The following is a 14761-nucleotide window of genomic DNA, read 5'->3' as shown; positions in this document are numbered from 1 at the left end:
AGTTCTTCACAGTCTGCTTTGGTTCTAACTATCTTGAGCAGTTTAGTATCATCTGCAAACTTTGCCACCTCACTTTTTACTCCTTTCTCCAGATCATTTATGAATAAGTTGAATAGGATTGGTGCTAGGACAGACCCTTGGGGAACACCACTAGTTACCCCTCTCCATTCTGAAAATTTACCATTTATTCCTACCCTTTGTTCCCTGTCTTTTAACCAGTTGTGGGATACAATGCTGTTCATTCAGTGTGCGTAAGAGTGTCAGAACCTGACCCCCAGTGATTATGGTAGGACTGGCTGACCCTAGATTATTTGGTGACCGCAGAGGAATTGGATTGTGAGTCTCTCTGCAGAGGGGATTTGTGCCGAGTGGCTGTCCAGGAGATATTTGATGGTCAATAACCTCCTGTTTCCCTTCTCTGGAGTTTTTGACATCTACCACAATGTGTGTTTTTGTGGGGGAGGGAATGAAATTCAGTAAAGTTCCTCCATTACTATAGAGACCACTCACCATTCTGTGGTGATCACCCGGCCCGGGGAAAATCTTTGTCTCCCCATATCACCACTCACAACTATGTGAGCTGCATCTCCTAGGTCTGCAACAGTGGGCATCAAGGCACAGAACTATAACCTGCAATCGGCCAGGTGCAGCTCAGCCTCCTAGTCCCCTCTTGCCTGGGGAAAGCAGTTAATCAGAGAACCTTGGTGTAGTAACAAGCTCATTCTCTCTGGACAGGAAATCCAGCTGCAGGTGGTGCAGGGTGAAAATGCACGACTGGCTCAGGAGAACACTCAACTGAATGGGAAGGCTGAATGGGCACGGCAGGTAACGAGGGATACTCTTGTTCCCTCAAGGGAGCATTAGCTTTTATTTTATGTTTATGTCGACATTGCAAAACTCCTCTACCAAGCAGAGCGTATCACAGGACTAAGACAAAGCAGTGGCCCAGATTCAAATTGTAGTTATCAATGGCTGGCTGTGAAACTGGGAGGGTGTATCTAGTGGGGTCCCATAGGTGCCAGTCCCCTGGGTCTGGTACTATGTAATAGTTTCATTAATGACTTGGATAATGGAGTGGAGAGTGTGCTTATAAAATGTGCAGGCGACACCAGGCTGGGAGGGGTTGCTAGCACTTTGGAGGACAGGATAAGAATTCAAAACGACCTTGGGAAATTCGAGAATTGGTCTGAATTCAACAAGATGAAATTCAGTAAACAAGTGCAAAGTGCTACACTTAGGAAGGAAAAAATCAAATGCACAACTACAAAAAGGGGAATAACTGATTAGGTGATAGTACTGCAGAAAAGGATCTGGGGCTTATAGCCTTGGGCGGAAGAGGCAGGGAAGGGGGCTAGCCTCCCTGAACAGGGGTGCACGCGCTGCCCATGGCCTCAGCTGGAATGCTGGGTCCTGTTCTGGGCACCACACTTTAGGGAAAATGTGGACAAACTGGAGAGAGCCCAGAGCAGAGCAACACAAATGTTAAAAGGTTTAGAAACCCTGACCTATGGGGAAAGGTTAAAAACAAAACAACTGGGCCTGGTTAGTCCTGAGAAAAGAAGACAGAGGGGGACCTGGTACCAATCTTCAAATATGTGAAGGGCTGTTATAAAGAGGACAGTGATCAATTGTCCTCCATATCCACTGAAGAGAAGATGAGAAGTCATGGGCTTAATCTACAGCAAGGGAGATTTAGGTTCGACAATAGGAAAAACTTTCTAGCTGTAAGGGTAGTTAAGCTCTGCAACAGGCTTCCAAGGGAGGTTGTGGAATCCCCGTCACTGGAAGTTTTTAAGACCAGGTTGGACAAACACCTGTCAGCGATGGTCTGGGTTTACTCGGTCCTGCCCCAGCGCAGGGGCCTGGACTTGATGATCTCTTGAGGTCCCTTCCAGTCCTACCTTTTTATGATTCTGTGATTCCCCACGGTGATTTCTGCTGTTGTAGTGCTTGATGAGGGGCCTTGTACAGGGTGGTGGATTCCACCATGGGGTGGTTACAGTGAAGGAAAGTGGCCATAAACTTTTTTCCATAGCTGGGGCATAAGGGGGAGGGTAGAGCTGGCTGAGGGCAGGGTGTACCCCAGGGAGCAGGGAAGAGACCCAAGTGCAATTTACAGCTGCCTTTGCTTGATGGAAATCCTGAAGCAACACCAGCTGCACTCCTGGTGTGAACCCCCCTAAGGGTACAGGGCGGGGTAATTATGGTGCCAACTTTGGAGACTGGCTTTTTAGGACGTGACTGCGCTCTCTGGCATTACTCCGAGTAAATAACTGCACAGTGGTCATAACAAACAGGAAAATCAAAATCATACAGATGCACAGAGCAGCAAGGAAAAAAGAAAGAAAATAATTCATCATATTGGCTGCAGGCATTAAGGTAACCATAAGGCACACACTAACGAGTAAAGGAAAGATTTAAAATGTGCATAAGTGGGTGGGAATTGATAAAGGGGATTTGTATAGGGGGCAGGATCCCTCAAAGATGTGGTTTCTTAACTCAGCTCCTTCTCTCGGCATGAGTGAGGCAAAAAGCCAAACTTTGCACTGGGTTTCACACTGAAGACTGGTCATTTTCCCCATGGTTAGGACTTCCTAGATCGTCACAAGCCATCTGTCAGAAAGGGAGCAATACCCTTACACTGGTGATCTTAGTTGCTCATAATACCCAAGTCATAGTTCATTCTGATTAGCTCTAAAGACTAACCATCAGCACTTCATATGGTGAATGTAGGGGAGAACACAGTACGTCCGGTTACAGTTCCGTTCAACCCGAAGCACAAATCTCTGTGTTTATTCTTGTTGTGTCCAGGTTGTGCAGCTTGGCTCTCCACCGTCTCTCCAGCATAAATCATGTTCAGAAAGCCCCACATATGAGACGGGAGATGACTTCAGTAGCAAATGCAGGCTGTGTGAATAACCATTAGTCATAATTAAGAAAGATACAAATATATGAATATTTTCCTAATGTTATGTTTGACCACAAATGGGAGGAGCGGTGCGTTCACATGACTGCCAATGGGATGGGAGGAGATGTGGTGGTCCCGTGGTTGCCAACAGGAGAGTAAAAGGCATAGGTTCATGTCCCTGCCAATGGAAGGTGTGTCTAAGTTTAAGATGTGGTTCAAACTGTGAAAAATGATGGCCCTCTATTATTTATACAAAGTGTGCCTGAGGCTAATACACTATCCTCTCTCCACAGGTGGAATTTGAAAATGCTGACCTGAAGTTGCAGGTTGTTTTAGTTACTAAGGAACGGGATTCTGCTCTTCAGAAGAGCCAAGGACTCCAAACCAAGCTGGAGAATCTAGAGCAGGTGCTGAAGGTTAGTCAGATCCAGAGCCTTTGAAAAGGCTAAACACTGTTTTGATTGGTTTGATCAGGAAAGGACATGAAGTTCCCCCTCTCTTACAGCGTTTGGTCTATCTAAGCTAGTGATCTAGTTAATTTAATGCTATTTCAAGAGGGTCTGTTAGAGCAATGTCTAAGGTCTGCCATAAGCAGCAAGAAGAGAGACTTATGAATGTGTCTCCTTGGCTGTGGGTAATATGGGAGAGAAGTGATTGCTATAATTTCCTATTGCAGTTGGAGATTTACGATGCATCATGATTCCCTGGTGCTCCTTGGTCACCACAGACAATAGACTGTTAGGCTGGGAGCCCACCTGGGCTGCGATACAGTGGAAGGCAGCCAGGTTGGAGGGGTGGCGGTTGATTTCCTGCAGTATGTTCGCATGATTTGTTTGGGTCACCTATGTATAGTTTCATAAGAACGGCCGTACTGGGTCAGACCAAAGGTCCATCTAGCCCAGGATCCTGTCTACCGACAGTGGTCAATGCCAGGTGCCCCAGAGGGAGTGAACCTAACAGGTAATGATCAAGTGATCTCTCTCCTGCCATCTATCTCCATCCTCTGACAAACAGAGGCTAGGGACACCATTCCTTACCCATCCTGGCTAATAGCCATTAATGGACTTAACCTCCATGAATTTATCCAGTTCTCTTTTAAACACTGTTATAGTCCTAGCCTTCACAACCTCCTCAGGTAAGGAGTTCGCTGTTGGTGGCTTTCCCTACTTAGGGAGTTTCTCAAACTGGGCTCCTCTGGCTTCTACAAGAAGGTTCTCATTTCAGATATCTGGTTTTTGACAAGTCCCTTGTCTGTCGAGAGTGACTCTAAATTATGCTGGCTGCTGTGGTCCCACAGGGACTGCTTTGCCGGCTGAGGACTGGCCAGAGTGCTGTGTGTGATGGCCTTGCCCTCTTAGCATACCTGGCATACAACTCCTCTACATGCACTCTGCGTCTGAGGGGGAAGCTGGTGGTGTAAAGCTGCATGAGGCCGCTATGAACCCTGTTCATATTGCTGGCGTGGCTTGGAGAGCACTTTGGGAGGCCAAGGATCTGCCCAGTATGTGCTGGAACTCCGCCCCTGAAAGTAACCTCCCCCCTTTTTAATTAGTCTGTGAAAAACACACGGTCTGTTAATTGCCATCAGGAAAGCATGGAGGATGAGGCCCTCAGTAGAGCTCCGAGAGGCAACGCTTCGACAATGCCTCCCCTAAATTGTGTGTGACTTCTTCTCCAGCATATGAGAGATGTGGCTGAGCGAAGGCAGCAGCTGGAGGCTGAACACGAGGAAGCCCAGCTAGCACTGCAGGAGAAACAAGAGGAAGTCAGATGGTTGCAGCAGGTATGCAGCGAGTGCGAGACAATGAGAAAATGGACCCTTTAACTCTCTGAATCCCCCCTGGAAAGAGATGGAACTCCTGCATTGTCTCCTTGGCGGGACTGTGCAGGGAGGAGGTATGTGTGAGTTTACCAGATAAACTAATCCAGGGAAGTGTGTCTGTGCCAGGGGCAACTCTGATACCTGGGCACTACAAGGGGCTGTTCTCATGCATGACAATTCTAATCTGCAAAGGCTCTTTGTCCATAGAGCAAGGATGTCTCCGGTCCTGTTGTTCTATTCAGGCTTTTAAATCTATCTTGCTGCCTATTGAGATGCTGACAGCGGAAGTGAGCTTTCTGAGGGGTGTTTGATCAGTAACTCCTTGTCTCTTGTTTGACTTCAGGCCCAGGCAGAGGCAAAAAGGGAACATGAAGGAGCAGTACAGCTACTAGAGGTAAGATGGAAAGGCAAAATCAGGCAGGTGTCTGCAAACTTGGTCTCTAATAGCTTTAACACTTCGTTTCTCTGTGGGCTGATGTTCCTGGGTCAGAATGTTCCCTAGCAAACACTGCAAGTGGTAGACCGGTCTCACTACAGTGTGGCGCACGCTTTCAAGAGCTTGACACCTGGCATACTGATCCTCTTGGAAAATCTGCCCTAAGACTGTTTACTCAGTTCAGGTTTTCAGACAATGACCATCACTGTGGTGTCTGTACATCTTCCAGTGATGCATTAAGCAACATAACTGTCATGTCTGCACCCTTCTCCATGACATTCTGCATATGGGTTTTTGGTTGGTTGGTTTTTACGTTATGTGATCTATGCTGTTATTACAGGAGACACAGCAAAGATGCGGCTTAGCTCTTGGAACGGAAAGTGGTGAGGTTTGAGGTAGTTCTTTCATCCGGCAGGAACGAATGCCACAGTCCCCCAAAGTGCCAGTCCCCCCCAGTGCTCTGCCCCCTGCACAAACAAGCTTTAGCGTTGTGGTAGCCAACTCCATTATGCGAGTGGAGAGAAGTGATGACCATAGTTTTGATCCTACGCATGAGGTGATCTCTTAGATAACCTGGGCCCAAACTATTTAGAGGCATGATGACAAAGGACCAACAGTTTCAACTTGATGTGATGATTTAGGGGAATCCAGTGCAATGAGTGAGAGTCAGGTTTGATGCCCAGGGAGTGAGCTGCTGCATTCTCCATCAGTTGTAATTTTCTCAGTGCTGAAGCTTCCAAGCCCAAGTAAGCTGCTTTCTTACAGTGCAGTTGGAGGGTAATGAAGGTATGTGCTGCTGAAGCCAGCTCTTCCTCTCCAGTGATGGAACACAATCAGAAATGGCAAAATACATTTCGTGTGACCTCGGCTCTGTGAGAGCTTGGTGTCAGTGAGGAGTCTATTAGAAACTGTGAAGTCAGCTGAGCAGGTATGGGTATGTGTCTTCGACTGGTGGAGACTGCGCCATGGCTGCACCCTTCACAGAGTTCTCCTCTGCCAACCAGGAGCTCTAACTAACCCTTTTTCATCTCGGTTCTGGGGCATCTAGGTTAGCCTGGTGACAATGGCACTGTTGTCTGTTGTAAAGGGTAAACAGCTAGAGCTGTGTCTCAGCTGCCTCTTGTTGACATTTGACCTTGTGATGTCTCACCAGTTCAGCAGGCTGCTGCATTTTGAGTTGAATAGATCATTGTGGAGCTCCACAAGTGAGAGGCCTGGGGGTGAAGGTGCAGGTTCACATAATGACCCTTGGGCATGTTCCTCCAGGAAGCGGTCAGACTATTCTAGTTCTTTCATTGGCCCCTGCCACCTTGCTTAGATGGGACAGCAATGTCTTGTGGCTGACTGTGTTGAATGCTGCAGAATCCAGAGGTTTGGGAATGGATATCAGCGTTCCATTGACACAAGAGACTGACCACCAGTGCTGCTGTCTGTTTCCTTACCAATTGCTGACCTGAATCTGGATTGTGGCATGTCTAGGATAAAGCTTCTTGTTTAGGGAAGAAAGATTTAATATTTGCAATAGTTAGCTAGGTCCACTAGCTCCAAGGTGCCGTTTTTCAGTTTGGGTTAGACTATTGCATGTTTGAAGGAAGAAGGGGAGATTCATTCTTTGTCTAAGATGTTGGTTATGCCTGTCAGGAGGCTCCAGCAGTTGGTGATCCTTTGTCATAGAATCGTAGAAGATTAGGGTTGGAAGAGACCCTAGGAGGCCACCCAGTCCAACCCCCTGCTCAAAGGAGGACCAACCCCAACTAAATCATTCCAGCCAGGGCTTTGTAAAGCCGGGCCTTAAAAGCCTCTAAGGGTACGTCCAGACTACCCGCCGAATTGGCGGGTAGTAATCGATCTATCGGGGATCGATATATCGCTTCTCGTCTAGAGGTGATATATTGATCCCCGAACGCGCTCCCATCGACTCCAGAACTCCACCAGGGCGAGCGGCGGTAGCGGAGTCGACGGAGGAGCGGCGGCCGTCGATCCCGCGCCGTGAGGACGGGAGTTAAGTCGAAATAAGATATGTCGACTTCAGCTACGCTATTTCCGTAGCTGAAGTTGCGTATCTTACATCGACCCCCCCACCCAGTGTAGTCCAGCCCTAAGGATGGAGATTCCACCACCTCCCTAGGTAACCCATTCCAGTGCTTCACCACCCTCCCAGTGAAATAGTGTTTCCTAATATCCAACCTAGACCTCCCCCGCTGCAACTTGAGACCATTTCTCCTTGTTCTGTCATCTGCCACCACTGAGAACAGCCTAGCTGCATCCTCTTTGGAACCCCCCTTCAGATAGTTGAAGGCTGCTATCAACCCCCCCCTCACTCTTCTTTTCTGCAGACTAAATAAGCCCAGTTCCCTCAGCCTCTCCTCAGAAGTCATGTGCCCCAGCCCCCTAATCATTTTCATTGCCCTCCACTGGACTCTCTCCAATTTGCCCACATCCTTTCTGTAGTGGGGGGCCCAAAACTGGATGAAATACTCCAGCTGTGGCCTCACCAGTGCCGAATAGAGGGGAATAATCACTTCCCTTGATCCGCTGGCAATGCTCCTACTAATGCAGCCCAATATGCCGTTAGCCTTCTTGTCAACAAGGGCACACTGTTGACTCATATCCAACTTCTTGTCCACTGTACTCCCCAGGTCCTTTTCTGCAGAACTGCCACTTAGCCAGTCGGTCCCCAGCCTGTAGCAATGCATGGGATTCTTCCTTCCTAAGTGCAGGACTCTCTACTTGTCCTTGTTGAACCTCATCAGGTTTCTTTTGGCCCAATCCTCCAATTTGTCTAGGTCACTCTGGACCCTATCCTTACCCTCTAGTGTATCTACCTCTCCCCCCAGCTAAGTGTCATCCACAAACTTGCTGAGGGTGCAATCCATCCCATCCTCCAGATCATTAATGAAGATGTTGAACAAAACCGGCCCCAGGACCAACCCTTGGGGCACTCCGCTTGATACCGGCTGCCCCTAACTACACATCAAGCCATTGCTCACTACCCATTGACCCGACGATCTAGCTAGCTTTCTATCCACCTTATAGTCCATTCATCCAGCCCATACTTCTTTAACTTGCTTGCAAGAATACTGTGGGAAACCGTATCAAATCTTTGCTAAAATGAAGGTATATCATGTCCACCGCTTTCCCCACATCCACAGAGCCAGTTATCTCATCATAGAAGGCAATCACGTTGGTCCTCCAAGTGCTTCAAAATGGATTCCTTGAGGACCTGCTCCATGATTTTTCCAGGGACTGAGGTGAGGCTGACTGGTCCATAGTTCCCTGGATTCTCCTCCTTCCCTTTTTTAAAGATGGGCACTACATTTACCTTTTTCCAATTGTCCGGGACCTCCCCCGATTGCCATGAATTTTCAAAGATAATGGCCAATGGCTCTGCAATCATATCAGCCAACTCCCTCAGCACCCTCGGAAGCATTGCATCTGGCCTCATGGACTTGTGCATGTCCAGCTTTTTCTAAATAGTCCTTAACCTGTTCTTTCACCACTGAGGGCTGCTCACCTCCTCCCCATTCTGTGCTGCCCAGTCAGCCCCGTCCCTACCAATTATGGTGTCCTACGCAGCCCAAGCACCTGCTGCAGCCCGCTGAGGGTCTGGGCTGCGCTCAAGGTCTGCAGGGCCGTGGAGGCAGGAGCTGTGGGGGGCCCCACAGGCCCAGAGCTGACCGGGGGATTAGTGGGGGGCCTGGTGCTGGCAGCAGGAAGCAGAATGACCCAGCGCCAGCCTGCTCCGCTTCCCCCACCCCAGCCGTGTCCCTTTGGGGAGGGGTCCGTGCCCCCGCACTCACCGGAAGTGGAGCGACACAGCGGGGAGCCAGAGGAGTGGAGCGGGCTGGCGCTGGGTTGCTCTGCTTCCCGTCACCACCGGTGAGTGCGGGGGCAGGCCTGACCCCTGCTGCCAGCGCCAGGCCCCCCGCTGGGGGAGGGGGCTTGGGAGAAGGGGTGGAAAATGGGGACAGGGTGGGGGCAGGAAGAGGCGGGGCAGGGGCGGAGGGAGTTGTCCTGGGCCCCCCACCCTGCCCCAGGAATGTCCCTGCCCCTGGCAGTGGGGGCACCCCATGGGCCAGCTGGGGAATGGGGCTGTTCGCGGGCACTGCCACATACGAAACACGCAGCTGTGTAGGGCACCACGAAATTTGGGGCAATTTGGTGCCCCAAATGTTGTGGGGCCCTACGCAGTTGCGTATTCTGTGTATGCCTAAGGATGTCCCTGTGCAGCAGTCTGGGAGCTGACCTTGTCTGTGAAGACAGAGGCAAAAAAAGCATTGGGTACTTCAACTTTTTCCACATCGTCTGTCACTAGGTTGCCTCCCTCATTCAGTAAGAGTCCCACACTTTCCCTGACCTTCTTGTTGCTAACATACCTGTAGAAACCCTTCTTGTTACCCTTCACATCCCTTGCTAGCTGCAACTCCAATTGTGCTTACACTCCTGCATGCTCGAGCAATATTTTTATATTCCTTCGTAGTCAGCTGTCCAAGTTTCCACTTCTTGTAAACTTCCTTTTTTTGTTTAAGCTCACCGAAGATTTCACTGTTAAGCCAAGCTGGTCGCTTGCCATATTTGCTATTCTTTCTGCACACTGGGATAGTTTGTTCCTGCGCCCTCAATAAGGCTTCTTTAAAATACAGCCAGCTCTCCTGGACTCCTTTCCCCCTCATATTAGCCTCCCAGGGGATCCTGCCCATCAGTTCCCTGAGGGAGTCCAAGTCTGATTTTCTGAAGCCCAAGGTCCATATTCTGCTGCTCTCCTCTCTTCCTTGTGTCAGGATCCTGAACTCAACCATCTCATGGTCACTGCTGCTCAGGTTGCCACCCACTTCTCCTTCCCCTACCAATTCTTCCCTGTTTGTGAGCAGCAGGTCAAGAGGAGCACGGCCCCTAGTTGGTTCCTCCAGCACTTGCGCCAGGAAGTTGTCCCCAACACTCTCCAAAAACTTCCTGGATTGTCTGTGCATTGCTGTATTGCTCTCCCAGCAGATATCAGGGTGATTGAAGTCCCACATGTCTCTACCTGGCAGATGAGGAGCTGCACTGCAATCCAGTGACTCTAGGAAGGAAAAAGAGAGAGAGAAAAAATCTGTTTTAAAAAACCATTTAAATCTAATCCAGGGCCACAAACATTAAAAAGCTATAAACATAATTATAGTTATTGTCTGGTGTCACTGCAGGGCAGAGTTAATGCTGCTTGGGTGCCTTAACTGTGTATTCCCAAATTATAATATGTGTGTATTGCTTTTCAGCATAGCCTTAATTCTGAACAGAGATTTGTCCTCACTTCCCTGCTGTAAGCATGTGCTCACTAGTAAAATGATATTTAGAAGATGACTCCACTGTGTAGATTATTGCCTGTCTTTACTCTTTCTCTGGCTGCTAATGAAACTTCAGTTCAATGTCTGTTCCATAAGGCCAAGATCTTGAGCTAATAATTCTTCTTTGAGTAGTGTCCTGATGGGTGCTCCACTCTAGGTGTGCTAGCACCCCCTGTGCCTGTGTTTGGAGATTTCTCATAACAGTGTCCATTTGGCCTGTGCATGTGTGTTAGGCAGTCTCGTGTCCCGTGCTGTTGTTGTATAGCACTGCGCAAGAGAAATGCTTTCAGTTCCTTCTCGATCACCTTGGCCTGAGACGGAGCTCTGGCAGTTGTCCCATAGAGATTTCCTCAACTTTATCCTCTTTTCTTATTAATAGTTAGTCAGAGTATTAATGTTAGTTTCAATAGTTAGTAAATAGTAGTAGTATAGCTTCTTATCTCTTCTTTTTTTTCTTTTTTTGAGAATTTTTTTTCTTTTCTTTTCTCTTGTATTGCATTTAGATATGTACTAGTTAGTTAGTAGTATTCTTTATGGGGAGGTTATGCCCGGTTCTCCTGGCTTCAAATGTTGTCAGTCTTGCGGGGAGGAGATCCCGGTCAGCGACTGGCACTCCCGCTGCATCTGTTGCCTCGGGGAATCACATGTTGCCTAGAAGTGCAACTGTTGTCTGGCACTGAAATCAAGAGCCAGAAAAAACAGAGAGATAACGCTTCGCCTCCTCATGATGGAGAGCTCTTTATGCCCGGCTTCTGACCCAGTCCACGGGATCCCCACACTGTACGCCGGTCTCTGAGCAAGTCTGTTGCCTCCATGGCTTCTAAGAGGAGGACACATGACTCCTCTCATTAACCCTCAAAGGAATGTGCCCCTGGCTCACCAGGTAGAGAATCTACCTCTAAATGCCGAGATTGTTGGTTTCTTCAGCTACCCCTGTGCCATTGGCTCTCCAGTTGGGTACCCACAAGGCTGCTGATTCCTTAGGTACCCAGGGCATGGCTAGACCAAAAGTTGGCAAAGCCTTGGGCCCAGAGAGATCATGGATATTGTTAATGGATGGAGGCTGCGAGAAGAGCTCTTCCTCTGCTTCCTCGGTAACAAATGGCTCTGACTGCACTTCCCTCAGAGTGCGCAAGGCCTTCAGTACTGTCAGCAACTGTGGTTCTCTCCAAACGCCGAGCCCTATGGTACCATTAGCGCCTTTGGCCACGATCACCTTGGGGCAGACTACAGGCTCGGTACCAATAACACTCTTGGTACCACAGGAGTTGTGTTTTCCCTGGAAGCTGGCTGCATCTGAGATGCCCGATTCTCTGCTGCTCTGTTGAGATGTGCTGTCAGTACAGAGAACATCGAGATTGCCTGAAGTTTGCCCAGTACCGATGGTTTCATATCAGGTCTCTCCATGCTCTCCACCATTTCAGAGTGAGCTTGAGGAAGAGGATTCTGATGAAGATCTTACTTTGGTGTCTCAAGTGTCAATTCAGTGTTCTTCCCCTCACTCCTATAAAGGCCCCTTTCCAGAAGCCTCTGCTGAAGCTGCAACTGCTTGTGGCCCAGGATTGCCACCAATGCCTCGTTGGTATGAGCACCCTTGGGTGTCTCCTCTTATGCCTTATGCACTTCCTCATTGGCCATATTGGGACCCTTGGGTGGCTTATCGCTAACAATTTTCCAGAGCATTGAGCACCACCTGTCATAGAGAGAGGCAATCTGCATCACCTCCTCCCTCCAGGAGACCTGACACTCAAGAGGAATCCTTTGAGGAGCATGGCCAGCATCTCTTCATGTCTGGATGAAACAGTCATGTCTCCTCCTCCATCCCTGGCGGATGATTTTAAGCACTTCCAGGACCTGGTCAAGAGAGTTGCAAACTCCTTGCAGATTCCTCTTGAGGAAATGAAAGAGCCTCATCATAAGCTACTTGATATCCTCCACTCACCCTCATCGGCCCACATAGCCCTGCCTGTTAACGAAGCTCTTCTGGACCCAGAGAAGATCATCTCGCACACCCCAACTTCTATTCCACCTACATGCAGGAGAGTGGATAAGAAGTATTATGTCCCAACAAAGGACTCAAATTTTTATTTTTCTATCCCTCACCTAACTCCTCGGTAGTTGACACAGTTAATGAACATGGAAGGCAGCATCAGGCTAAAACCACACCTCATGAAAAAGACCATAAGGGTCTATATCTACTGGGGAGGAAATCATAGAAGGTTAGGGTTGGAAGAGACCTCAGGAGGTCATCTAGTCCAACCCCCTGCTCAAAGCAGGACCAACCCCAACTAAATCATCCCAGCCAGGGCTTTGTTAAGGAAGGAGATTCGACCACCTCCCTAGGTAACCCATTCCAGTGCTTCATCACCTTCCTAGTGAAAAAGCTTTTCCTAATATCCACCCTAAACCTCCCCAACTGCAACTTGAGACCATTACTCCTCGTTCTGTCCACTGGTACCACTGAGAACAGTCTAGATCCCTCTTCTTTGGAACCCCCTTTCAGGTAGTTGAAAGCAGCTATCAAATCCCCCTCATTCTTCTTTTCTGCAGACTAAATAATCCACGTTCCCTCAACCTCTCCTCATAAGTCATGTGCTCCAGCCCCCTAATCATTTTTGTTGCCCTTCGCTGGACTGTTTCCAATTTTTCCACATCCTTGTAGTGTGGGGCCCAAAACTGGACACAGTACTCCAGATGAGGCCTCACCAATGCTGAATAGAGGGGAATGATCATGTCCCTCGATCTGCTGGCAGTGCTCCTACTTATACAGCCCAAAATGCCGTTCGCCTTCTTGGCAACAAGGGCACACTGTTGACTCTTATCCAGCTTCTCGTCCACTGTAACCCCTAGGTCCTTTTCTGCAGAACTGCTCAGCCCCTATTCTATAGCAGTGCATGGGATTCTTCCGTCCTAAGTGCAGGACTCTGCACTTGTCCTTGTTGAACCTCATCAGATTTCTTTTGGCCCAATCCTCTAATTGGTCTAGGACCCTCTGTATCCTATCCTACCTTCCAGAGTATCTACCACTCCTCCCCGTTTATTGTCATCTGCAGTCTTGCTGAGGGTGCAATCCACGCCATCCTCCAGATCGTTAATGAAGATATAGAACAAAACCGGCCCCAGGACCGACCCTTGGGGCAGTCCGCTTGATACCGGCTGCCAACTAGACATAGAGCCATTGATCAGTACCCGTTGAGCCCGATGACCTAGCCAGCTTTCTATCCACCTTATAGTCCATTCATCCAGCCCATACTTCTTTAACTTGCCAGCAAGAATACTGTGGGAGACTGTATCAAAAGCTTTGCTAAAGTCAAGGAATAACATGTCCACTGCTTTCCCCTCATCCACAGAGCCAGTTATCTCATCATAGAAGGCAATTAGGTTAGTCAGGCATGACTTGCCCTTGGTGAATCCATGCTGACTGTTCCTGATCACTTTCCTCTCCTCTAAGTGCTTCAGAATTGATTCCTTCAGGACCTGCTCCATGATTTTTCCAGGGACTGAGGTGAGGCTGACTGGCTTGTAGTTCCCTGGATCTTCCGCCTTCCCTTTTTTAAAGATGGGCACTACATTAGCCTTTTTCCAGTCTTCCGGGATCTCCCCTGATCATCACAAGTTTTCAAAGATAATAGCCAATGGCTCTGCAATCACATCTGCCAACTCCTTTAGCACCCTTGGATGCAGAGCATCCAGCCCCATGGACTTGTGCTCATCCAGCTTTTCTAAATAGTCCTGAACCACTTCTTTCTCCACAGAGGGCTGGTCACCTCCACTCCATACTGTGCTGCCCAGTGCAGCAGTCTGGGAGCTGACCTTGTTCGTGAAGACAGAGGCAAAAAAAGCATTGAGTACATTAGCTTTTTCCACATCCTCTGTCACTAGGTTGCCTCCCTCATTCAGTAAGGGGCCCACACTTTCCCTGACCTTCTTGTTGCTAACATACCTGAAGAAACCCTTCTTCTTACTCTTAACATTCCTTGCTAGCTGCAACTCCAAGTGTGATTTGGCCTCCTGATTTCACCCCTGTATGCCTGAGCAATATTTTTATACTCCTCCCTGGTCATTTGTCCAATCTTCCACTTCTTGTAAGTTTCCTTTTTGTGTTTAAGATGGGCAAGGATTTCACTGTTACCCTTCACCACAGTCCTAGTGAAATAGTGTTTCCTAATATCCAACCTAGACCTCCCCCACTGCTCCATTTGTCAATGAAAATGGCATTCCTGATAGGCGTCACGTCGGCACGATGGGTTGGAGAAATGGGGGCCCTGGTG

The 14761-nt window shown here is 48.7% G+C and overlaps 1 protein-coding gene across 5 annotated transcripts in view; it reads left to right on the top strand.

Annotated features, from left to right (window-relative positions):
* Positions 1-3243: 3243 nt before the first annotated feature.
* The window catches only part of TSPOAP1 (TSPO associated protein 1), a 96852-nt gene continuing 85334 nt past the window's right edge, over positions 3244-14761 (top strand). For all 5 annotated transcript variants that reach the window (XM_026658509.2, XM_026658514.2, XM_026658510.2 and 2 more), the window contains exons 1-3: positions 3244-3324; positions 4587-4691; positions 5074-5124. In XM_026658509.2, coding sequence (XP_026514294.1) covers positions 4590-4691; positions 5074-5124 — 153 coding nt within the window. In that variant the 5' untranslated portion in view covers positions 3244-3324; positions 4587-4589. The remainder of the gene's footprint in view (positions 3325-4586; positions 4692-5073; positions 5125-14761) is intronic.

Source organism: Terrapene carolina, unplaced genomic scaffold, assembly GCF_002925995.2.
Source record: "Terrapene carolina triunguis isolate 2854851 unplaced genomic scaffold, T_m_triunguis-2.0 Scaffold454, whole genome shotgun sequence".
In the NCBI taxonomy this organism is placed as follows: domain Eukaryota; kingdom Metazoa; phylum Chordata; order Testudines; family Emydidae; genus Terrapene; species Terrapene triunguis.
This window is presented reverse-complemented; position numbering and strand designations above follow the sequence as displayed.